At 41.2% G+C, this 27712-nt stretch overlaps 1 protein-coding gene across 4 annotated transcripts in view; it reads left to right on the forward strand.

Annotated features, from left to right (window-relative positions):
• Positions 1 to 27712, forward strand: part of LOC140734275 (glutamate receptor 3-like) — a 358588-nt gene that overhangs the window by 178308 nt on the left and 152568 nt on the right. For all 4 annotated transcript variants that reach the window (XR_012100505.1, XM_073058015.1, XM_073058016.1 and 1 more), the window contains exon 7: positions 20743 to 20910. Coding sequence is in view for 3 of the 4 variants with exons in the window: in XM_073058015.1 (XP_072914116.1) it covers positions 20743 to 20910 (168 nt within the window). In the remaining variant the exon portion in view is untranslated. The remainder of the gene's footprint in view (positions 1 to 20742; positions 20911 to 27712) is intronic.

The following is a 27712-nucleotide window of genomic DNA, read 5'->3' on the forward strand; positions in this document are numbered from 1 at the left end:
TATAAGTTCAAAACGAATCACCACACAGTTTCCACAAGTCCCCAGGGTCCCGACAGACTCGCCATCCCACGCCGGCGGCAGAACGGAATACCCCGCTATGGACTTCCACAGCGCCACCCGACTCAGCCTCGCAGACGCAGCACACAACAAAAGCTCCGTCGAACCCAGCCTCGCAGACGCAGCACACACCAAAAGCAATATTTGTTGCCATTTTCCTTCTGATGTGTATTGTGGTCTGTCATCACTCACAATTTGTTCTGGTAAGCTATTTCTGGAGAAGAATAGTCTTTACTGATGCGGTTGTCTTCATTGATATGACCTCAGGCCACTTCGAATGAGCATCCACAGCAATCAGAGACATGGAGTCCATAAATGGACTGGCAAAATCAATATGGACTCCTTGCCATGGTGAAGACGGCCACTCCCATGGGTGTAACAATGTCTATTGGGGTGCATTTTGAACTTTGTGGCATCCCAAACAGCTTTTGGTCAAGTCTTCAGTCTGTCTATTACTGGCACCACACGTAATTCCAGGTGAGATTATTCATCTTGACTGTACCCAGGTGTCCTTCATGCAGTTTTTCTAACATGCTGGTGCGCAGTTTAGAGGGAGCCACAACACAAGATCCACACATCAACGTTCTTTGACATACAGACAGCTGGTTGCATCCCACTGAGAACTCTGGAAACACAGGATAACCATGAGCTGGCCGTAGTGATGTCATAGACTTTTGACAATGTCGGGTCATTCCTTGTTTCTCTTTGCATTTCAGAATTTGTTACCGCCAACTGGTCCACCAGTGCAGTGTGGATCACCTCTACTGGGTCACGGTATGAAGAATTTTTTTCAGTTGCCAACAGTGCAACATGTGACAAGCCATCAGCATTGCTGTGCTGTTTGGTAGCCTTGAGTTCTATGTCATAAGATTGAGCTTCAAGGAAAAGTGCCCAATTATGCAACTGGGTAGCAGACATCCCTGGGATTCCCTTCCTAGGATTGAAGATTGGCACAAGAGGCTGGTGGTCTGTCACTAGTGTAAACTTTTGTCCATAGTGGTAGTCATGGAACTTCTTTATTCCCCATGCTAGACTAAGAGCCTCTCAGTGTGTAGTTGCTTTCTGTGCTCGTCAGTGATCTTGAAGCAAACGTAATCGGACGTTATGATCCATTTTTCATAGCGCGCAACAAAACCGCTCCAATGCCATAAGGGGACAAATCACATGCTAGTCTGATGGGCTATAATGGGTGATCAGTTCATCTGATGTTATTTGTCTCTTTGTTTCCTTGAAAGCTTTTTCACATCTTTCTGATCATTCCCACTTTGCTCCTGTCAATAGATGCATTTGGGAAAAACCGGTGGTAGTAGTTTACAAGGCCCAAGTATGACCTGAGTTGTGACGCATTTTCCGGTCACGGTGCCTGCAGTACTGCTTCAATTTTCTCTTGTGACTTGTGTAAGCCATGCTTGTCAATGACATGTCCACAAAATGAGATTTAATTCTTGAAAAATGCACACTTCTCTCTCTTTGCATGCAGACCATTCTTACTCAGCCTGGTAAGCACTTGACCAAGGTTCTGGAGGTGCTCTTCATCAGTCAGAATGATATCATTAATGTAACATTGTCTTCCTGGGATATCTTGGAACACTTGGACCATTGCTCTTTGCCAAATTGCTGGAGCTGATGCAATGCCAAAGATGAGACAATTACACTAGATCAGTGTTGATTGTGAGGAATTGTGACAAATCAGTCTTTGAATACCTCTCCCCAGCAGCCAAAGATTGAAAAAGGTCTTCTATTTGTGGCAGGCAATACTGCACAATACGCAACATCAGGTTGATGCTCACTTTGAAGTCCCTGCATATGCAAACAGCTCCAGCCGTCCCTTTCTTGATCACCGACCGGGACAATGGGCATGGCCCAATCACTCCACTCAACCTTGGAAAGAATGCCAGATGCCTCCACGCTCTGAAGTTCATCATCCACTTCAGAACGTAGTGCGTAAGACACTTTCCACAATTTATGTAATCTTGGTGTTGCTGCTTCATCCAGCTCCATGCCTTTGAGTTTACCAATACCCTTCTCAAACACCTTCTCATTAGCATTAAGGAGCTGTGCCATTCTCAGGTTAGTGCGACCATTTGGGCTGCTGATGCCACACTGAGAGCTTTGATTGAGTGCCAGTTTAGTGGATTTTTCTCAAACATTCACGTCCAAAAAGTGCTGGCCCTCCACTTTTCAATACATAAAGTTCTAACTGTTGTGCTTGCCCTCCATATGTCACATTCACTTTCAGATTGCAACAATTTTGTTGAACATCTTACTTGCTAGCTTTGCAGGAGTTACTAAGTTGCATATGAGTTTGTACGTTTTAGCACCCATTACGCTAAGAAACATGGAGGGTTTCTTTTCCTCAACCACATTGTTCATGTTACAATACAGTTCAACTCTCTCAATATACAGTTACCAGTCCTCATTAGCACTATCGAATCCATCAAATTTCCTGACTAAGACCATTGTCGCATTATTTTTACTTTGACTTTGCTAGTTGCTTGTCTCTTACTATGTACCATGCACTATTACACATTCCTTTGTCAGCGTCCGTGACGGCCTTCTCCATACTGATTCACTCTTCTCTCTCGCTGTCTCTCTCCCTTCCTCCAAATTCTGTCATCTCGTAACTTTCGGTACAATTGGAAATACTCGCTGACACTCAGGTTCGTACTCGTCGCCAATTTGTTGTGTCTGCACAACTACATATCAATTAAATAAAGGCATGCACATGGAGGTGGCTTTAAATGTTATATTCACGTTGCAGATAGGGAGAGGACAGATCAATGTGCATGCATAGTTATCAGTTAATAATCAGTGCTGAGGTGAGTCATTGTGCTGAAAGATCCATACGCTACTACCGCCATGATCACTGCTACCATTATTGTAGTATGACAGAGGAGCACTAAAGCAGGCAGAGGTAATTATGAGAAGAATGTGCAAGGTTTAGTTCTATACTTTTCTTTGGATGGCATTTTCAAATACTTTTATGAGTTAGATTACAGAATCAATGGAAATAAGTGCATCATGATTGCTCCTAGGATGCTGGACATTAACTTCCATGGCATAAGAAAATAGTAGAAGCAGGAGTTAACCAGTCATCCCTTTTATACCCTTGATTCTCTTAATATCCAAAATTGTCAATTTCCCTCCTGAACTTGCTCAGTGACTGAGCCTCTACAGCTCCCTTTGGTACTGGGATCCAAAGATCCGCCATCATCCAGGTGCAGAATAGCTTTTTATCTCTATTGTAAACAGCTGTGCTCTTATTCTGAGGGAGACCCTTGGTTCTACACAGGGGAAACATTTAACCCAATCAACCTTTTAGAATTTTGTGCACTTCAGTGAGTTTACCGCTCATTCTTAATGAAAGTACAGGCTCCAGCTGCATAAACATTTTCTATGACGGTCCCCATCATTTGAGAAATCAGTTCAGTGAACAGCTGCCACACTTCCTATAATGCAAGTATATCTTTCTGAAGGTGACAGGACCAGATCTGTGCTCTCTATTTCGGATGTGGTTTCAGCAGGGCTCAGTTGTAATTGCACTGGAATCATCTTGTAACAAAGGCCAACATGCTGTTTTTCTTCCTATTTGCATTCTGTATCTGCATATTAACTTGAAATGATTCATCTACATTATCACTCAATCCCTTTCTCACCATTTCAATAAATGCCTTGTTTTTTCCTGCTAAAATGAATAACCTCACATCTTTCTACATTGGATTCCATCTTCCATGTCTTTGCCCATTTACTTACCTACTTATATCCCTCAGCCTCTCCTTAAAAAACAGATCAACATATAGCTTTGTGTCATCAGCACCTGTAAATATATTGCATTTGGTCACCACATCCAAATCATTGATAAAGATTATAGACAGCCACAATCCCAGCACTGACTGTAATGGCAACTACAACATATCAGCCAGAAACAACCCGTTTATCAGTTCTTAGCAAATCTTAATTCATGCCGGTATATAATCCTTAGCACCGCATGCACCTATAATCTTTTATTATCTCTTTGCATGGCTGAAATTCAAAATGTATGGCATCTATTGGTTTGTCCATGTCTATTCTACTTTCTGTTGGCATTCATTTGGAGAGGACTAGAATATAAGAGTAAGGATGTGATGCCAAGGCTTTGCAAGGCATTGGTCAGACCACACTTGGAGTATCATGAACAGTTTTAGGCCCCTTATCTAAGAAAAGATGAACTGGCATTGGCAAGGGTCTAGAGGAGGTTCAGAAGAACGATTCCAAGAATGACAGAGTTAACGCATGAGGAGTGTTTGATGGCTCTGGGTCAAATGTGAAGTGTTGCACGTTGGTAGGTCAAATTTAAAGAGACAATGCGCTTCAAACAAGAGAAAATCTGCAGATGCTGGAATTTTGAGCAACACAGACAAAATGCTGTAGGAGCTCAGCAGACCAGGCAGCATCTATGGAAAAAAAGTTCAGTCGATATTTTGGGCCAAATCCCTTCAACAGGACTAGAGAAAAAAAAATGGAGAAGTAGTTTTAAAAGGTGAGGGAAGGGAGAGAGAACCACCAGGAGATAGGTGAAACCTGGGGAGGGAGGGGCAAAGTAAAGAGTTGATTGGTGAGATGAGGTGAGAGTGGAAAAGAGGATGGGGAATGGAGAAGGGGGGTTTGGGGGGCATTACCGGAAGCTTGGAGATTGAAGGCTACCCAAGCAGAATATACAGTAAGGTGTTGTTCCTCCAACCTAAGAGTGGCCTCATCATGACAGTAGAGGAGGGCATGGATGGACATATGGGAATGGGAAGTGGAACTAAAATGGGTGGCCACTGGGAGATCCCACTCGTTCTGGCGGATGGAGCGTAGATACTCGGCAAAGCCGTCTCCCATCTAAGTCGGGTCTCACCGATGTACAGGAGGCCACACCGGGAGCACCGAACACAATAAATGACCCCAGCAGACTCACAGGTGAAGTGTCGTCTCAGCTGGAAGGACTGTTCAGGGTCCTGGATGGTAGTGAGGGAAGAAGTGCTGGGGCAGGTGTAGCACTTGTTCCATCTGCAAGGATAAGTGCCTGGAGGGAGATCAGTGGGGATGGACAAATGGACAATGGAGTTGCATAGGAAGCAATCCCTGCAGAAAGCAGAAAGTGGGGGGAAGGGAGAAATGTGCTCGGTGGTGGGACCTTGTTGGAGGTGGCGGAGTAGTATGTGCTGGACGCGGAGGCTGGTGGGGGTGGTAGGTGATCACTCTTAAGGGCAAGACCCTTAACAGACTTGATGAACAAAGGGATCTTGGGGTTCAAGTTTGCAGCTTCCTAAAAGTGGCTACACAAGTTGATACGGTGGTTAAGAAGGCATATGGCATGCTTGCCGTTATTAGTCAAGGCTCTGAGTTCAAAAGTCAAGAAATTATATTGCCCATCTTGTTGTTTTAAAATATGTGGAAAGTTAAAATCACCAACCTTGTTTTTCTTGCAAAAGTCTGCAATTTCTCAAGAAATTTGTTCCTCTAAATCCTGAAGACTGTTAGGAGGTCCATAATATAGCCCCACTGATGTGGTTATACCTTTCTCATTCTTCAGTTCCACCCATAAACCCTCACAAGATGAGTTCTCCAATCTGTCCTGACTGAGACAAGTTGGGCCATTTTCCCTGACTAATGCCATCCCTCCCGTTCTATCACACCTAAAATAATGGAACCCCAGAATATTGAGCTGCCAGTCCTGCCCTTCCTGCAACCAAGTCTCATGAATGTATACAATCTCTTAATTCTGTGCCCAGAGTTCATCTGCCTTTTCTACAATACTTCTTGCATTGAAATATAGAGTATTAGTCCCATCGTGCTCAACCTTTTGCTTCCTGACCCTGTCTGAGGGCTTGTCAACAACTGTTTCCACAACCTCTCTACTATCTGTTCAAGCACTCTAGTTCCCATCCCCCTGCAACTCTAGTTTAAACCCTTCCATTGCCCTCTTGCAGTACTAGCAAACCTTCCTCCTTAATTTTTCTTAATTTGCTCTTGTAGTAATTTTTATATCTTGCATTGTACTGTTGCAGCATAACATCAAATTTGATGACATATGACTTTGTCCTGACGAAGGGTCTCAGCCCAAAATGTCAACTGGACTACTTACTATAAATGCTGCCTGGCCTGCTGCGTTCCACCAGCATTTTGTATGCGTTGCTTGAATTTCCAGCATCTGCAGGTTTACTCGTGTTTTGTTAAGTCAATTATCTTTGACCAACTTACTGAGGTTCTTAGAAAGAAGTTGCATGGGCTGTTGATAAGGGAGACTGGGTGGGTGTATTTAGATTTGCAGAAAAGATTTGGTAAGATGCTGCATCATAAAATAAAAGCTAGTGGTGTAGGAGATAACATATTGCATTGGATAGCAGGTTGGCTACCTAACAGGGAGTAAAGATAAATTGGATCTTTTTTTCTGGTTGGCAGAATGTGACATGTGATGTGACAAAAGGAATTGGTGCTGGGACCATGGCAAATTTAGCAAACTTTTTAAAGAGATGACAACAGAAAGGTAGCTAAGAAAGTAAAATTGTGAAGAGGTGAAAAGGCTACAAAGGGATGCAGGTGGGTTAAGTGAATTGGCAAAAATCGAGCAAATGAAGAGTGCAATGGGAAAATGTAAAATTTTCCATTCAAGCAGAAAAAATAAACTGAATGGTTTTATTGGTGAGGGACTTCAGAACTCTAAGGTGCAGCCATTGTGATGACGTGTCCCACCCACCACATCTGGGCTCTGATGATCAAGGACTCAATGCTGGTGGACTCCGCGTGATCCAAGAACTCCAAGTTGGAGACACGGTCTTGCCAACGAATGCCAAGGATGGAGCGGAGGGCGTGCATGTGAAATTTCTCCAGTTGTTTGATGTGTTGTCGGTACAGAGTCCAGGTCTCACATCCATGTAGGAGAGAAGGGATGACCACAGCTCTGTAGACTTTCAGCTTTGTGGAGATGTGGACGTTGTGTTGACGGAGCACTCTGGTACGCAGCCTCCCCAGAGCCTGGCTGGCCTTGCTGATCCTGGAGTCAATTCCTCTGTCCAAAGACCCATCACTCAAGATGATGCTTCCCAAGTATTTGAAGCTGTTTACATTTGTCAGCTGGGTGTCACCAACAGTGATTTTTGTCTCTGTGGGGTTGGTGCTTGGCATGGGCTGGAGAAGTACTTCAGTCTTGTTCAGGCCAATAGTCAGGCCAAAGGGTGTAGCAGCATCTGAGAATTTGTTCAGCATCAACTGTAGATCACTGTCATTGTGCGCCAGGAGCGCACAGTCATCAGCAAAGAGAGTTTCTTGAATGACAGTATGGAGGCACTTCGTCCGTGTGTTCAAGCGGTAAAGGTCAAAGAGAGAGCCGACCAATCAGTACCTGATGTACACTCGCTCCTTCAGACCTTGGACATCACGTGACAATGTGCAAGTGAAGAACAGATTGAAGAGGACTGGGACGAGTACACAGCCCTGCTTCACCCCATTGGAAATGGCAAATGCAGCTGACATTTCACCACTGCAAAGGACCTGTGCTGTCATTCCGTCGTGGAGCAGCTGAATCATCTTCACGAATTTCGTCGTGTATCCGTAACGTCTCAGGATGAGGGAGGGGTAGCACCTCTGGTGGGGGGCCTGCCGTGCCCTTTTTAGGGCAACTCGTCCACCTTTGGTCCCCACCCGGCACTCGGCTCTCTGCTGTTGTGTAAGACCACTGATAGTCTCCTTATTTATGTAAGGATATTAACAATGTGAAAACAGTTCAGAGAAGATTTACTGGACCAGTACTAGGAATGTCAAGAGGTCTGACGAGGAAAGGCTAGACTTGTACCCAAAGGGCATATTGCAATCTTCAAGACTCATTATCAGGATTAATGTGTTTACTTTGCTTGAACCAGGAATGGCTCTGTTGTAGCTTATCCAGTTAATATCAACTAAGTTTTTCTCACTCCACTATACACTGCCTGAATTTCTGGGCATTTCATATAGCTCACACTTGCATTTGACAGTATTATTTTTTTCTCTTTCTCATTCTCTCACTCTCGCTCACACTCGCTCTCGCTCACACTTGCATTCACTCTCACTCACTATCTCACACTCTCATTCTCTCTTACACTCTCACTCTCTCACACATTCTCATACTCTTACACAGTCTCTCACAGTCACTTCTTCACAGTCACCCTCTTGTGCTCTCACACTCACCCTCTCACACACACACACACACACACACACACACACACACACACACACACACACACACACACACACACACACACACACACACACACACACACACACTCACACACACACACACACTCTCTCTCTCACACTCACCCCTCTCCACACTCTCATACTCACCCTGTCTCTCACACACACATGAACTCACTCACACATACACACTCTTTCTCTCTCTCATTCACTCACACACACACACACACACACTCTCTCTCCTCATCCTCACTGTACCAGAAATGTCTCTTTGTCCAATCTATCACATCCCTACCATCTCTTCAGATTAAACCAACTTCACATTCTTTTTCTCAGTTCAGACAATAGGTCCTAAAATATTAATTCTACTTCCTTTTCCACAGATGCTACCTGACCTGCTGAGTGTTTCAGATTTCCAACTGCATTATTTTTCATTTTGCCCTTCTATATATCTACCTGTTACTTTATTAGCCTCAACTTTCTAGATATTTAGGAATAAACTCTTCTTAGGCTTCCAACCGGGTACATGCATCAATTTGAACTGATGTATTGATGACATTTTCTGCGATCTTCATCAGGGATGATTCTTGATGAAGGTGGCAGAGTTTGTCATCAAAACGGTTAAAATCGACGCCTATACCCAGCTGGAAACCCAAGAAGAGTTTATTCATCATATACGCCGGGAAAGCACTACACCCTTTTTCCAGAGATTGATTATCTCAACAACTTTCTCGTCTTCAAATAATGTGCCAATAGTTTGTTATTTTCTCACATTATCAACTTAATCATTTTGTTGTTTTCCTGTGAACACGATAGAATTTCTTGTTAATTATTCTTGTTATGCAGTTGATTTTTCGGTGTAACTCATTAGCAGTATCACTCAAGCACCAGGCATCTTCACAATTCAATGGTCATGGCTCAGGTCTCTGATCTGGTGCCAACAGATAGTAAATCATCTGGCCTTTAGCAATATATTTATATATAATTGCAGAAACCCCTTCAAGTCATGAAATAGAAGTAAATTAATGGAAGTGCAAATAAATCTCATTCTGTGGATGCAATAAAGGAATCCACACAAATGTAAAATACTAGTTACACAAGTGTTGGCTCTATGAGCAAAATATTTTTTCATGACCAAGTCTTCTGTATATCAGGGAAAGAAAGCACAATATAATCAGTAAAAAGTGGAGCATATACCAAAGATAAGACAAATTATATTAACATCTGTTTCAACACAGTTTCTAATTGACACTATTTTATTACAAGTCCATCTATTGAGTTAGAGATATACTATATCTATTTTATTATGAATTTTAAATACATTAATTTTCAAACTCATCTTAATTTGTTTCAATTCATACAACATTCATGTAGCCTCAAATAGTATTATCTTGTTTTGATATAAAGCTCCAGAGACCACTGGAGATATGTTAAAGGTAGTTTATTCTCCACAGAGCAATCCATATTCAAATATAATGTATCAGAACATGAGAACATAAGTATTAGGAGCAGGTGCAGGCCATCTGGCCCATCAAGCCTGCTCTGCCATTCAATAAGATCATGGCTGATCTAGCCATGGACGTCTCCATCTACATGCCCTTTCCCCATAACCCTTAATTCCCCTACTATACAAAAATCTATCCAACCTTGTCTTAAATACATTTACTGAGGTAGCCTCCACTACTACATTGGGCAGATAATTCCACAGATTCACCATTCTCTTGGAAAAGCAGTTCCTCCTCATCTCCATCCTAAACCTACTCCCTGAATCTCGAGGCTATGCCCCCTAGTTCTAGTCTCACCTACCAGTGGAAACAACTTTACTGCCTCTATCTTATCTATCCCTTTTATAATTCTATATGTTTCTATATGATCTCCTCTCATTTTTCTGAATTCTAGCAAGTACAGTCCCAAGCGACTCCATCTCTCCGTGTAGTTTAACCCCCTCAACTCTGGAACCAACCTGGTGAACCTCTTCTGCACCACCTTCAAAACCAGTATATCCTTCCTCAAGTAAGGAGACCAGAACTGCACGCAGTACTCCAGGTGCAGCCTCACCAGTACCCTGTACAGTTTCAGCATAACCTCCCTGCTCTTAAATTCAATCCCTCCAGCAATGAAGGCCAACATTCCATTTGCCTTTTTGATAGCCAGCTGCACCTGCTGACCAACCTTTTATGATTTATGCACTTCCAAGTCCCTCTGCACAGCATCATGCTGCAATTTTTTAAATAATAATATGATCCAGATTTTCCTTCCACAGTGGATGACCTTGCATTTACCAACATTGTACTCCAACTGCCAGACTCGTGCAACTCACTTAACCTATCTGTACCTCTCTGCACACTCTCTGTATCTTCTGCTTTTTCACTCAATTTAGTGTCATCAGCAAACTTAGATGTACTACACTCAGTCCTCTCTTCCACATCCTTAATGTATATCATGAAAAGTTGCAGGCCTAGCACTAACCCCTGTGGCACACCACTTACCACTGTTTGCCAACTACAGCACATGGCCAAGTGGTTAAGGCTTTGGGCTAGCGATCTGAAGATTGTTAGTTCGAGCCTCAGCCGAGGCTGCGTGTGTGTCCTTGAGCAAGGCACTTAACCACACACTGCTCCTGCACGTTTATAGCTCAGTGGCGGAGGTTGGTGCAGTATGGACAAGACAAGACCCATAGTTACCTGCGTTTTGTTTCCATCCTTTTTGTTGAATAGTGGCATGACATTCACCATCTTCTAAACCACCAGGACCTGCCCAGAGTACCACCAAAGCCTCTGCTATAACTTCTGCCATTTCTTTCAGTACCCTGGGATGCATTCCATCAGGATCAGGGGACTTATCTATCTTCACGTGCACAAGTTTGCTCAGCATTACCTCTTTAGTGATACCTATTGTATCAAGGTCCTCACCTCCCATCACATCCATAACGAGAACACTGACACAAAATAGTCATTCAAAGCCTCAGCTATTTCCTCATCACCCAATAGAAATTCACCCTTCTTGTCCTCCAAGGGACCTACATTCACTCTAGCCACCCTTTTCTGCTTTATATAATCATAAAAATGTTTATTATCCATTTCTGCATTTTGTGCCAGTTTATTTTCATAATCTAACTTCCCTTTCTTTATTGCTCACTTAGTGGTTCTTTGTTGCTTTTTAAAGTTTTCCCAATCTTCCAGTTTCCCACTACTTTTCACAACTTTGTACACACAAGCTTTTAGTTTGATGCCTTATTTTATTTCCTTAGTTATCCAAGGCTGGCTCTCCCCACTTTTATTGCCCTTGCTTTTAACTGGAATAAATCTCTTTGAAAGTCTTCCACTGTTCCTCAGCCATCTTACCATATAGCCTGTGTTCCCAGTCTACACTAGCCAACTCCCCCCTCATCCCTTTGTAGTCTCCATTGTTTACACATAATACACTACTTTTAGCTCGAACTGTTGCACCCTCCATTTGTATGAGAATTCAGTCATACTCCGATCACTCGTTCCAAGAGGATCCCTAACTACAAGATCACTAATTTTACCGGTCTCATTGCTTAGAACCAGATCTAAGATAGCACATTCCCTTGTAGGTTCAGTAACATGCTGTTCAGGAAAGCTATCATGGATGTACTCTGTGAAGTCCTCCTCAAGGCTGCCTCGACCAATCTAAGTGCAAGTTAAGGTCCTCCATGATAACTGCTGTTCCATTCTTACAAGCCTCAGATATTTCTCTGTTTATTGCCTGTGCCACCATAATGTTACTCGCTGGCTGATAGACAGCTCCCACTAGTCATTTTTTCCCTTTTACTATTCCTAATCTCTACCCAGATGGATTCAACATTCTGCTCCTTAGATCTTATATTGTCTCTCATTATCACCCTGATCTCATCTTTAATTAAGAGTGCTACCCCACCTCGTTCAACTTCCTGCCTATCCTTCCATATTACCTGAAATCCTTGGATATTTAATTCCCAATTCTCTCCACATTGCAACCACGTTTCTGTAATGGCCACTAAATCATACCCCTTTGTACTGACCTGTGCTACAAGTTAACTGACCTTGTTTCAAATATACGAGCATTCAGATAAAGTGTCCTTATACTCATTGTGCTTTTAAATCCTGTAATCTTCTTTCTCTTTTGCACTTGACTTTTCTTCACTCCACTCTTACTTGTCTCTTTGTTATCTTTTGCTTTTACTTTATGTTTATCTGCACTTTTCTCTTTTACTTTATCCATACTTCTCCAATTTTTTGAAAACAACCGCTACTATTTAATTTAAAGCCGTATCCACAGCCCTAGTTATGCAATTTGCTAGGATCCGGGTCCCATCATGATTCAGGTGGAGCCTGTCCCATAGGAACAGCTCCCTCCTTCCCCAATGCTGGTGCCAATTTCCCATAAATTCAAGCCCACTTCTCCCACCCCAATCCTTAAGCTACACATTTAACTCTCTAATCTTCTTAATCCTATTCAAATTTGAATATGGTTCAGGTAGTAATTCTGAGAATACCACCTTTTTGGCTCTGCTTTCTAATTTAGTCCCTAGCTGCTCAAATTCCCTCAGCAGAACCTCTTTCCTCATTCTACCTATGTTGTTGGTACCCACATGGACCACGACAACCAGATCTTTCCCCTCCCACTGCAAATTCCACTGCAGGTCAGATAAGATGTCCCAAAGCTGGGCATGAGGCAGGCAACACAGCCTTCAGGTGCTCTATCCTCGCAACAGAGAATTCTGTCCATTCCTCTGACTATTCAATCCCCAATTACTCTTCCCTTCCCACCTCTGGAATGGCTCCCTGAACTACGGTGCCACAGTTAGGTTGCTCATCCTTTCTACAGCCCCCACTCTCATCCACACAGGGAGCGAGAATCTCAAACCTGTTGGACAAGCTCAAGGGCTGAGGCTCCTCCAGGGCTGTCTCTTGGATACCACTACCCACCTCACTCACAGTCACACCCTGTTGTCCCTGACCTCAGAGCGAATTTGAGGCAGCTAATCTAATGGGTGTGACTACCTCCTGAAACAGAGAATCCAGGTAACTCTCCCCCTCCCTGATGTACGCAGTGTTTGAAGCTCAGATTCCTGGTCATCAACTTTGAGCCTGAGTTCCTTGAGCAGCCAACACTCGCTGCAGATGTGGTCACCAGGAACCTCAATGGGGTCCACCAGCTCCTACAGCACATCAGCTGATCCTGCATCATCCCTACTTTATTCAATTAGCTGTAATTTAGTGACTTTTTATTCAACCACTACAAAAGCCTTACCTGCTACTCACCTGTGCCTCCTCGCTGAACTCTCTTGAGCCAAAGCCTCAAGTTTCCACTCCTGTACTGCTTCACTCACACAATGGCCGCTCCACTTTTGCCCTGCTTTACTCTGCTAATGAATCAGAAATTGATTGGTCTGCCGCTCATGCACTGAGCCCCGCAAAATGCTTTTTTAAACTCTTCTCCCTGGCCTGTGTGAATCAATCAATCTCTCTCTCTCTCTCTCTCTCTCTCTCTCTCTCTCTCTCTCTCTCTCTCTCTCTCACTCCACACACACACACACACACACCACACACACACACACACACACACACACACACACACACACACACACACACACACACACACACACACACACACACACACACACACACACACACACACACACACACACACACACACACACACACAGTCCGCCGCTAATGCCAATAAGCTACGACAATAAGAACACAAGACACAGGAGCAGAATTAGGCCACTTGGCCCATCAAGTCTACTCTGCCATTTCATCATGGCTGATTTATTAATCCTCTCAACCTCATTATACTGCCTTCTCCCCATAACTATTGATGCCCTGACTAACCAAGAGCCTATCAACCTCTGCTTTAAACATATTCAATGACTTGGACTCCACAGCCATCAGTGACAATGAATTCCACAGATTCTCAACCCTCTAGCTAAAGAAATTCCTTCTCATCCCTGCAATAAGTGGATGTCTCTGTATTCTGAGGCTGTGCCCTCTGGTCCAAGACCCACCTACAATAAGAAACATTGCAATGAGGTCATAATGCAAAGATTTTTACTCTCTCACGTTGTGGGATGGATGTAAGATTAAATAAATTCAAATTCAAATTCTCCTTGAAATGCTAGCACTGTATTTGTCTTCTTTGCAACGGCTCAACCTATGAGATAACTTTTAAAGAATCCTGCACCAGGACTCTCAAGTCTTTTTGTACCTGTGATTTTTGATGCTGGAGAGGTAGTAATGGGAGGCAAAGAAATGGCAAACAATCCCATTTAGGAGCCGATGCAAGTCAAATTCTTGACCACAATGCATGAAGTTCGCTACACAGCCAATCAGCGACAAGATTTCCTCCCCACATCACAAATGAGTTTCTGAAATTACATCCAATCAGCCGATTAAAAAGTAGATAAAGGCCAAGCATTCAGAGGACACACCACAATCAACATTGCACTGATGATAGCTCCTCACATGGTGACAAAATATTTGCAGGTAAATTGCCAAGACTGGAGAGCAACTGAATCAACATTGTAATGTGCAATAGCTACTTGTGAAGCCTGGTGTTGGATGGATAATATATTTAGAAAAAAATACATATTTTTAGACTACCTTAAAGGAAGGGAAGACTCCTTTATTCATCAAGATACTGAAAGGGCTACTTAGTGCTTATTATTGACTTGTATCCATGCTAATAGCAACTTGACTACAAATGGTGTGTTGAGCTCATGATTAGTCATTGTACAGTAACGAAGCTATTGAACAGTAAATGCAAAACTATTGAAATGTGGCAAGAAACTCTAAGATTTCAATCTGTTCTCATTATAAAAAGCAGTGGTTCTTTTATGCATCAACATCTGATTTCTATTCATTCAGGTTCTAAACATCTAACACCGGTGTGTATCTAAGTTTCCCAGCTAACTGATGAAGAATGTATACAGCTATTCAACATTCTTTTCAAAGAAGCCAAATTTCACACTTTTTCAAATGTCCAATCTTAATCTCTAATAATCATAATAGTCTGTTCCTGTAAGAAGAATTTTGTATGTATTTTTATATAAAAGGTATAAAATTCATATTATATCATATTTCACAATGAATAATCTGAACAGTAATAAGCACAATTGCATTTAACTTATTATTAACTACCTACAATATCACCAGTCATTCCAGAGTTTAAGCTGCCTACAATACAACTAGTCATTCAAGAGATTTTTGCTTGTTTCTGGCTTTAGCATTTGAATGGATGAAATGGCATGCTGTAAATCAGAAGGCAAGGCAGCCAAAAGGAACTGTCAGCAGATGCCTATATTACAGAATGTAGTTCCACAATTTTGACAAACATAAAGAAAATCACCAGCTTAGAAAACTAGATTATGTAAATACGCCTAGCACTGATGTCCTCGTACAACTGTGCAGAAACTCAAGTTTGGTTGAAAGCAAACTCAGTAACTTAAAGTGAAAAAGGCATTTCTTTGTTAAGGAATTATCTAATGTTGAATTTCCTGATGAGTACACACTCATTGGCCTTTATTAGGTACAGCTGCACACCTGCTTATTCATGCAAAATCTAGTCAGCCGATATATGGCTGCAACTCAATGCATAAAAACATGTAGACATGGTCAGGAGGTTCAATTGTTCAGACCAAACATTAGAATGGGGAAGAACTGTGATCTAAGTGACTTTAACTGTGGAATAGTTGTAGGTGCTAGATGGGGCTGTTTGAGTATCTCAGAAACTGCTGGTCTCCTGGGATTTTCATGCACAAAGGCCTCTAGAGATTCCACAGAGTGTGTGAAGAACAAAAGAAATCCAGTGAGGAGCAGTTCTGTGGGCCAAAATGCTTTGTTAATGAGCGGGGTCAAAGGGGAAGGCCAGACTGGTTCAAGCTGACAGGGAGGCGACAATAACGCAAATAAACACATATTACAGCAGTGGTGTGCAGAGGAGCATCACTGAACGTAGAACACGTCAAACCTTAAAGTGGATGGACTACAGCAACAGAAGACCACAGGGGTTCCACTCCTGTCCCTAATAAAGTGGCCACTGAGTGTATTTGCTTTGTTTGGATGTAACAAGGCGATACTCAATACCTTTAGAATTGCAGTGTTATTAATTCTTAAGACCCGCATCTCCTTGTCCACTTGGAAATCAACAAAGGCACTGAGAACCTACTCACAAAGCTTGCACCAGGCTCATTAAAGCTTCATGAAAAATATATTATTCTGATCTTTAAATCACAATGCTGCCTCAGTGGCTGTGTGATGCTGTTGGAGCTCAACATACATACTGGAAAAGTAACAGATGGGTGACTGAATGATCTTAAAGAAGAGTCTGGACTTACAGAGGGGTTCTTTGAATAGCTACATCAATTAGCAATGCATTTGCCCTGCAATTTTCAAACTTTGGAAAATGGCCAAACCTAGATAAAGACACACAAACATAAACTAAAGTGGAGGAACATACTGAATGAGTGGTAATCAATCTAGCTTGAGTGAAAGGTAAAAATCTGTTGTTTTAAAGAATAATGTCCAGAAATATAACCCTTGGGATCCCGTAATTTAATTAAGATTTTAGCTTTTGGTAATTTTCAAACAGGCCTGTTAACTGTTTCTTTCCTTTATTAATGGCTCCCAATGTTTGTGTTCCTCCCTCCCTTGCCAGTATTTCCTGGTGCTGGTGCGAAGAGTCTGTCACCCTGAAAGGTAGATGATGTTAATGTGAGGCTTGCTATCCTTATTACAGTAGAGATCTGCACATAATTATTAAATCAATACATCTACCTGTTTAACCTTCTACTTGAATATTCATCTGCTGCAAAAATACAAATCTTAATGTTATTCTATCAGTTTTCAACATGTTCTTCCAGATAGAAAGTGCACTGTACCTGTTGGATGGAACCATTTCGAGTAAATTTTTGGTCTGTATCTTGGGTTTTTGTTGATCTGTAATCTTTAACAGTCACACTGTCCTTTTTTGGTCCAATGCTTCTCTAGGCAGTCCGATAAAGATCTGGAGCAAGCTGTTCAGTTACTCCTTCCCTCTCTGATATCAGAATATAACCAGCTTGCAGTACAGTTCATTCAGCCTGAGCCAGAAAGATAAAACACAATGATTTCTACTGTAAGCTTGTTCATCTGAGACATTATAGCAACCTGCTTTGCTATTATCATGGTCTATATCGATCCAGATCTTCTGATTAACAGTTGGACAGATCTCTCAGGATTTACCTACAAAATTTGGTGAAAGTTTACGACTTGAAAGCAGATATTCCCTTCTCTGCTGATCATGTAGTCTAGTAGGGGAAACAAACGTGCCTGATTTTCCCAGCATGATGCATAGGGGATGCATTGTTTTTTTTAAGAAATGATGCCGAACTGAGGATTAGTGCAAGGTAATATTTTTATTTTCAGTTAAATAAATTGACTTAAAATATATTTAAATGTGTTTATTTGTTTAATATTTTAAAAAAATATAAAATAACTTTATTACCAAAGTACATATATGTAAGCATATACAACCCTGAGATTCATTTTCTTGCCAGCATTCACAGAAAATACAAGAAATATAATTTAAATTCCTCCGTGTTATCAGTTCAGAGGACCTGGGCCCAGCACACAAGTGTAATTATGAAGAAAGCACAGCAGAGTCTTTTTGTCCTTAGGAGTTTGTGAAGGTTCAGCATGAAATCTAAAAATCTGACGAACTTCTATAGTTGCGTGATGGAGAGCCTACTGAATGGCTGCATCATAGCCTGGTATGGAAGTATGCCATTGGTTGTGGGGTATTAACTTGAACCTGGTGGAGTGGGTCCTGAGGCTTCTGTAGCCTCTTCCTAATGACAGTAGTGAGAAAAGAGCATGGCCTGGATGGTGGGGATCACTGAGATGCTGCTTTCCTGAGAGAGTGCTCCATGTAGATGAGCTCTATGGTGCAATGGAGTTTCAGCCATTTTAAATTCTTATAATTTAAATTGAAAAATTAAGAATTGTTTAATGTTTATGAATGTCCAGCATATGCAAACATCTACTTTCTCTCAGAATATTTAACCTGGGGACAAGATTTAATGTGCTCTTAAGGCAGTTTGCGGGTGCTTTCAGCAACACCCACAAAAAAACTGGAGGAAGTCGGCACCACTGTTGAGCTTGAGGTTTTGGTCCATCCAGCACAAAGGGGAGGATTGCCTGGTGGTTCCCATTCCCATTCCCATTCTGACTTGTCAGTCCATGACCTCCTCTACTGCCATGATGAGATCAAACCCACTTTGGAGCAACAAATCATATTCCTTCTGGGTAGCCTTCAACTATCAGGCTCCTGAACCAACATGGATCGCTTCAATCATCCCAACTCTGCACTAATTCCACAGCTCATAGACTTACGTTCAAGGGCTCTACAACTCAAGTTCTCAGTATTAATTAATTGATTGATGATTTTTTTATTTGCACCGTTTATCTTTGTAGCATATTGGTTGTTTGTCAGCCTTTGTGTATAGTTTTTCATTGATTCTACTGCATTTCTCCATTCTGTTGTGAATGCCTGCAAGAAAATGAGCTTCAAGGTAGTACATAGTGACAGATTCAGACTTCGATAATGAATTTACTTTGAACCTTGAACCTACCTGATGGCATGAACATAAATTTTTACAACTTCTGGCAATTTCTCCCCCTCCCTCCTCATTTCTTTTTCCATTCCCCTTCTCTACTCCTCACCTGCCCATCACCTCCCTCTGGTTCCTCTCATCTGTCCTTTTCTTCCATGATCCACTATCCTTTCCTGTTGGGTTCCTCCTTCTTCACCCATTTATCTCTTCCACCTATCCCTTCCCAGCTTTTTACTTCATTACTCCCTCTTCCTCCACCCACCTTTCCCCTTACCTGGTCTTACCCATCATCTGCGAAATTGTACACCTTTCTCTCCCTCCACCTTCTTATTCTGGCTTCTGCCCCCTTTCTAGTCCTGATGAAGGGTCTCAGCTCTAAAAGTCAACTGTTTATTCCCGTCCGCAGATGCTGCCTAACTTGCTAAGTTCCTCCAGAATTTAGTGTTTGTTGCTCAAGGTTTCCAGCATCTGCAGGATCTCCTATGTTTACAGGGGTGTTTCCAGCCACTCTTTTGAGAGGCCTTGCACTATGCAAGGAGCTGGCTTCTTATAAGTTTGCAACTGGGACCCATGCCAGAGAAAGTGAGCTTCAAGTCCAGATGACTGGGGAGCAAATGGTGGCTCACTAGTCCGCAGATGATCCAGGCTGCTATTTATATCTACTTAGTCTCTGCTTTATTAAAATAATGAACTTACACAAAACTTTACAGTACAGACTTGACAACATCTTCTATAGCTTATAACTCAAGTACTAAATCACCCATGTTCTCAGGAAAATGCTTCCCATCCTTTCCTCTGCCTCCATTTTCTACCCTCACCCAATTTTCATCTTTATAATGCAGTCCCTTAATGAAACCCCGTGTGACCATGCTACATTCTGCTTACAAAATCCCATTAATTGTCCTACTTATAGAACCATAACCGATTAATTGACATTGACCTCTGAGTGGTAAATCGTGATCAACTGTTGACAATGTTGCAATTATTTTTTAGCATTTATAATGTTCTATGTTAAATTCTAAATGGTAATTTGAGATCTATGCACCCAGTAGTTTACTTACCTACTGGTACCAAGTTCTTGACTTTACATTCAGTCTGTGACTATGTTTAGGACAACTTTATGCGTTGAACTCTGTCACGCTGCCTGTACAGGTACATCCGATTATACATTTGCATATTACATATTAGAACAATCAAGTAACTCATCACTGCACCATTCTTGAATTAAAGTTAATATTATAGTTAAAGTTAGATCTTTTAGCAATCTAAAGTAGGAAAAAAAGATCTTGCTCTCTATACAGTCCAGCATTCTTAACTCATGTCCTCCCCTGCTGCATTCTCACATCATCAGCAATTATACAAAATGCTCTTAATCAAATTAATGTAGAAGAGCTGACATGCTTAATTTGAATTCAGCCTTCAAAGGAAGCATTAATGAGGTGTGAAATGGTATGGGTATAGAGTTCTTCAATGAAAGTGTTGAGAAATTATTAAATCGATTGGAAAATTAATGCTTTGCACAATTACTAATATTGTGATCACAATTGTTATTAAGCTAAAAACACGGGAGTTTTTTTGACATTTTATACCCCTTCCTTTCTCGTTAGCTCTTTTTCACACTATTATTACATGCCCATAATTTAACTGGGAGTATGAGATCACTCTAGCAGTCAATCCTTCCAGGTGAGACAAAGATCATTTACATAAACCTGCTCTGATGCTGCAGTCTCAGGCTCTTCGATGTAATTTATGTAGCAGTTCATCTAAGAAATGAAAGCACTAAACCATGGATCATGCCCTTTTGAATATTGATGTTTGTGGAATGGCTAACACCGAACAAAAAGGATTGGTGTGATTTATATTTAAAAAAAACAAACTTTTTTGATTTTATTCAGTTTACTGCTGCCTTGACATACGATGGAATATTTGTCATCGCAGAAGCTTTTCGTTATCTCCGAAAACAGCGGATTGATATTTCAAGAAGAGTAACTACTGGAGACTGTTTGGCCAATCCTGCAGTACCTTGGAGTCAAGGAATCGATATAGAACGAGCTTTGAAACAGGTACAGGGAATTATTCTTCCATCTGATAAAATAAGCCAATACATAGATATTGCAATTAGTATATATTGAAATGGTTTCTCTAAAGCTTATCTTTTAATTAAAACATCGCTGATTGATGGTTTAACTTCCAACAATCTTCTTTTCGAAGAATTGACATAAGACATAACTAAATTTAACCCAATTTCTTTCTAATGATTGGCTTTCCTTAACTTGTAGCTGATGTAACTTATTATATCAAGAGACTTATTCTTTTCAGAATTTTTACAGTTGAAGTAGACATACATTACGTTCCTGATTTTATTTTAATTGTGTGTGCCATACTCATGCATATTGAGCTGGATCTTCCTGGGAAAATAATGGTGTGTCAGTGGCATTCTACGATATATGCTATGATTTATGAAGCTCCTGAGCTTGCTTGTCCATTTGCACCGTTGTACCATTCAATTTGCATCACAATTTCAGCTTCCATGTGATTTATAAAAATTGACCGGGTTTCTGCATTTTCTCATTAGGTTGCAAACTGAAAATTAATTCCCGTCACTAAGACCTTAAGTACCAATGTCATTTTTCATGCAATCACAATCCTCCATTGCTCCAGTGTGGGCACAATTTCAAGTTTTCAGATTTATGTGGTCATCTGTACAAAGTTTTAAAAATATATTTTTAAATTTTTTACATCTGTTTTGACTTTTCTTTATGTCATTTGCATGCTTCCCAATTTTTCTTTCCCTCGTACTTTTTTCCTACCGCACCTGGCTTTCAGTAACTGTTCATTCTTTCTCGGTCAATCTTCTTCCTTCTGGCTCAGTGTTGACATTGATTCAGGAGTTACCTATTGGCTGTCTGTTTGCAAAGTTAACAAAAGCAATATTGCCTTCACCATACTAGATCCAGTTTTGATTCACAGCCATTTACAATGCAACAAAAAATCTAAATAATGTGATCAGTGGATAATTTGATCATTAATGGATCATTGTTCAACTGAGATTTGCTGGACATTAATATTTCATATTTCTCTTATAACATTTGGCCTATCGATCCTATACCAGTTCCCATTAATCTCTTTACATCTACATATGTCTTTGTAATCCATTATTCTTCTCATGAACATCAGCCCCTTGCAATTCTCCTTCTATCCCAACAGTGCCGGGGTAATTTATAGCACCTGATTACCATACCAACCAGCATGTCTTTCGGACATACTGGTAGCTCGAAACTGTCGGATCTGGGATAAACCCACGCAGTCACAGGGAGAACATGTAAATTCTCTAGAGACAGCACCAGAGGGTTCAAACAAACCCAGAATGCTGGGAGAAAGCAGTGTCGCCTGCTGCACCATTATTCAAAGAAATTTCGAAAAATTAACAAGATAGAATGGAATGTTAAAAAATTAATTATGAAGCAACATGGGTACACTAATAGGCTATTTTTCTATTCAAATTTACTCCATCATTCCATGAGATTATGGCTGATTGTGACCAAAGTCTGTATGCACCCCTTTTCCACATATCTCTTAGCATCTTTGTTTCTCAACAATATGTCCTATCTAGAATCTGACGCAATTTGTTATAAGACTGAGGCCATAATTCATAGGAGCAGAATTACCACGCAATATTTATAAGAATCTCTTCAGACTTCATTCCTGTGGTGTAATATTCAGCTAATCATTGTCTTAATGTCTAGTCCCAGGCTCCCAGTCAGTGAAAGTTGTTTTGCTCCATCGACCTTCACAGTTCATCATCTTGAAATAGGTGCAGAGGAAGTGGAGAGATGGATTAGTAAGTTTGCTGATGATACAAAGGTTGGAGGTGTTGTTGATAGTGTGGAGGGCTGTCAGAGGTTACAGCGGGACATTGATAGGATGCAACACTGGGCTGAAAAGTGGCAGATGGAGTTCAACCCAGATAAGTGTGAAGTGGTTCATTTTGGTAGGTCAAATATGATGGCAGAATATAGTATTAATGGTAAGACTCTTGGCAGTGTGGAGGATCAGAGAGATCTTGGTATCCGAGTCCATAGTACGCTCAAAGCAGCTGCGCAGGTTGACACTGTGGTTAGTAAGGCATACGGTGTATTGGCTTTCATTAATCATGAAATTGAATTTAGGCGCCGTGAGGTAATGTTGCAACTATATAGGACCCTGGTCAGACCCCACTTGGAATACTGTGCTCAGTTCTAGTCGCCTCACTACAGGAAGGATGTGGAAGCCATAGAAAGGGTGCAGAGGAGATTTACAAGGATGTTGCCTGGATTAGGGAGCATGCCTTATGAAAACAAGTTAAGTGAACTCGGCCTTTTCTCCTTAGAGCGAAAGAGGATGAGAGGCATTGATCGTGTGGATAGTCAGAGGCTTTTTCCCAGGGCTGAAATGGTTGCCATAAGAGGACACAGGTTTAAGGTGCTGGGGAGTTGGTACAGAGGAGATGTTGGGGTAAGATTTTACTCAGTGTGTGGAATGTGCTGCTGGCAACGGTGGTGGAGGCAGATACGATAGGGTCTTTTAAGAGACTTTTAGATAGGTACATGGAGCTTAGAAAAATAGAGGGCTATGGGGAAGTCTAGTAATTTCTAAGGTAGGGACATGTTCGGCACAACTTTGTGGGCCGAAGGGCCTGTATTGTGCTGTAGGTTTTCTATGTTACCCCATTCAGCCCCTTGAGCCTGCTCTGCCATTCTGATTTATTATCCCTCTCAACCCCATTCTCCTGCTTTCTCTCTGAATCCTTTGACAACCTTACTAATTTAGAACCCATTAACCTCAGAGTTTAATATACCCTATGATTTGATCTCTTCATTCACCACCCTCTAGCTAATTTTGGAAAAGAGTTCCAGATTTTCTACCATGCTCTATTTATAAGAATCTATTCAGACTTCGTTCCTGTGGTGTAACATTCAGCTAGTCATTGGTTTAATGTCTAGTCCCAGGCTCCCAGTCCGTGAAAGTTGTTTTGCTGCATCAACCTTCTCAGTTCAACATCTTGAAAACTTTGATCAAGTCATCCATTAACCTTGTATATTTGAGGCAATATGATCTTGGCATCATAATCACTTCACCCTTAGCGTCCAGGTATCAAACTAATAAGCATGTGACTCACTCCCTCCAAGGCCAATATATACTTTCTAAGTTGTGTCATTCTGAAGTATTTATAATTTTGATACACTCAGAGGTCACTTTATTAGTTATAATTACATTATAACATGCCAACTGAGTGTATATTTGTGGCTTTCTGCTGCTATATCCCATGTACTTCAAGGTTCAATGTGCTGTGTATTCAGAGATGCTCTTCTACACACCACTGTTGTAATGCGTGGTTATTTGAGTTATCGTCGCCTTCCTGTCAGTTTGAAACAGTCTGGCCATTCTCCTCTGACCTCTCTCATTAACAAAGCATCTCTGCCAACAGAACTGCTATTCACTGGATGTTTTTGTTTTTCACACCATTCTCTGTAAGCTCAGAGACGGTTGCGCATGAAAATCCCTGGGGATCAGTAGTTTCTGTGATACTCAAACTACCCCATCTGGCACCAACAATAATTCCACAGTCCTCACTTAAATCACATTTCTTCCCCAGTCTGATGTTTGGCCTGAACAACAACCGAACCTCTTGACCATGTCAGCATGCTTTTATGTGTTGAGTTGCTGATTAGACATTTGCATTAATGAGCAGGTATACCAGTGTATCTAATAAATTGGCCACTGAGTGTGTATTGTAACCACCTTTTGTATAGTTGTAGCATTACTTCCATTCCTTTTACCTTCATTCTCTAGAATAAAGGTCAGCATGACCTTAGCCCTTTGGCTTTCTCTATTTTATGGCTACCTGGAGAAGATAAATCTCAGACATACTTTGATAATAAAATGAACCTTTGAGTACTAAACTTAATATGGCCTGCTCACTTTTTGATTTGTAGATGTTCTTTTGCAAAAGGTGATTCTCTACACACACCATAAATTGATGCTTTCAGATATGAGCTAGTCTGCTTATCCCAACCTAAATAAAAGATAAAACTTCCCACTAAAGTCATCTTGCATTTTTTTACATTCTCGTCTTGTTTTATGCATTGATGTATTTTGCCTCTTCTTAACTGCAACTAGGGAGTCAATATCTAAGGAACTATTTTCTTGATTATTTTTACCACAAAATCTCCAGGGCCTGCTTATGCCCATTACACGCCATCCCATTCAGCTTCCTACCTTTCTTTTAGACCTGATAAATTAAGTTTAAAGTTCTAAGCACCTTGAACTATGTCTCAGTGATAGCGACCATGTTATGCTTCCGTGGTTGAATGGTACCGTTTCTGTAATTCACATGCTCTGTCCCTTAAAATCTACAGACTTGAGCCTCTTTAGTCAGCAAACTCTAACCTAATCTTCCACTGTAATGCCTTGTACATAATTTCTAATTCATTTCTTTTGGCTTACTCAAACACCTTCCCTCTGCACCCAACTTTCCCCAGGCCCGTCCTCACATTTACAAGTGACAAGTAAGGTTTATTGTCATTTAACTACATACGTGTATATAATGTATAGAGAAACGATATAACACATGATAACTTATGAAGATAAGAATAAAATCTACAGATGAATCACATATACATAACAAACTAAAATGCATTGATATTAAATATCGTAAGGCACAGAACAGAGTAACCAGTGACACTTTGAATACGGTGCAGCCGGGAGTTCAGAAGTCTTATGACCTGGGGGAAGAAACTGTTTCTCATCCTGACCATTTTTGCTTTTATGCATCATCGTCTCCTGCCTGATGGTGGAAAGTCAAAGAGGATGCTGGATGGATGGGTGGGATCTTTAATAATACTAAGGGCCCTGAATATGCAGTGTTAACTAATGTAAACTGCTTGGAGTCATCTTATTTATCCTTCCCACACAAAAAAACTTGTGTAGATAGAGTTAAACCATTCTGATGATGCAATTCCTACTCATCTTTATGAAACCCTTTTCCACACCTACTTAAGCCTCAGCAAAGTGTTTCCCTCCAATACAAATAACCGTCATGATTAAAGCTTTCCTCTTTCCTTTCCAATATCCTTTCGAGCTAAATCAGATGACTCACACATGAACACCACGCAAGGGTTCTCAATCCTGCTTGATAATAATTGTCTCCAGCGATTCAAAGAATTTCACACTACAACTATGTTGCACTTCTCCTCCCCTCAACATCCCCTGTTATAAGATGTCAAGTTCAGCATTCTGGTTGTTCTATTGACAATGCAAACACAGAGACTGAAGCTAATTTGGAACCACATACAAGATGCAGGATGAACTCAGCAGATTGGACAGCAGCTATGGGGACTTGGCATTTCAGGATTGAAACCTTCATCTGGAGCTTCTGAGTTCCTCCATCAACTTGTGTGTTGTCCTCCAGCATCTTGTGTGTTGTCCTCCAGAATCTTGTGTGTTGTCCTCCAGAATCTTGTGTGTTGTCCTCCAGCATCTTGTGTGTTGTCCTCCAGCATCTTGTGTGTTGTCTTCCAGCATCTTGTGTGTTGTCTTCCAGCATCTTGTGTGTTGTCCTCCAGCATCTTGTGTGTTGTCCTCCAGCATCTTGTGTGTTGGCCTCCAGAATCTTGTGTGTTGTCCTCCAGCATCTTGTGTGTTGTCCTCCAGCATCTTGTGTGTTGTCTTCCAGCATCTTGTGTGTTGTCCTCCAGACTCTTGTGTGTTGTCTTCCAGCATCTTGTGTGTTGTCCTCCAGCATCTTGTGTGTTGTCCTCCAGCATCTTGTGTGTTGTCCTCCAGCATCTTGTGTGTTGTCTTCCAGCATCTTGTGTGTTGTCCTCCAGCATCTTGTGTGTTGTCCTCCAGCATCTTGTGTGTTGTCCTCCAGCATCTTGTGTGTTGTCCTTCAGCATCTTGTGTGTTGTCCTCCAGCATCTTGTGTGTTGTCCTCCAGCATCTTGTGTTGTCCTCCAGCATCTTGTGTTGTCCTCCAGCATCTTGTGTGTTGTCCTCCAGAATCTTGTGTGTTGTCCTCCATCAACTTGTGTGTTGTCTTCCAGCATCTTGTGTGTTGTCTTCCAGCATCTTGTGTGTTGTCCTCCAGAATCTTGTGTGTTGTCCTCCAGCTTCTTGTGCGTTGTCCTCCAGAATCTTGTGCGTTGTCCTCCAGCATCTTGTGTGTTGTCCTCCAGAATCTTGTGCGTTGTCCTCCAGAATCTTGTGTCTTGTCCACCAGCATCTTGTGTGTTGTCCTCCAGCTTCTTGTGTGTCATCTCCAATCCTGCAGTACCTTGGAGTCAAAGAATCGATATAGAACGAGCTTTGAAACAGGTACAAGGAATTATTCTTCCATCTGATAAAATAATCCAATACATATATACTGCAATTAGTATATATTGAAATGGTTTTACTAAAGCTTATCTTTTAATTAAAACATTGTCAATTGATGAGTTAACTTCAACAATCTCCTTTTGGAAGAATTGTCATAAGACATAACTAAATTTAAACCAATTTCTTTCTAATGATTGGCTTTCCTTAATTTGCAGATGATATAACTTATTATATCAAGAGACTTATTCTTTTCAGAATTTTTACAGCTGAAGCAGACATTCATTACATTCTTGATTTTATTTTAATTGTGTGTGCCATACTCATGCATATTGAGTATGTGTTGTGTGTTGTAGGTTAGTGTGGTCTATCTCCCTGTACATTTACATTTGTACTGTTTATATTATGTTTAATTCTGCTGAATGAAGTGGATAACCCATGTCATAAAAGGCAATATCAGAAATGCTGGCCAACCAATAACCTACTATTTAGTAAATACATTCGATGTCCAAC

This window comes from Hemitrygon akajei, chromosome 10 (genome assembly GCF_048418815.1).
Source record: "Hemitrygon akajei chromosome 10, sHemAka1.3, whole genome shotgun sequence".
NCBI lineage: Eukaryota > Metazoa > Chordata > Chondrichthyes > Myliobatiformes > Dasyatidae > Hemitrygon > Hemitrygon akajei.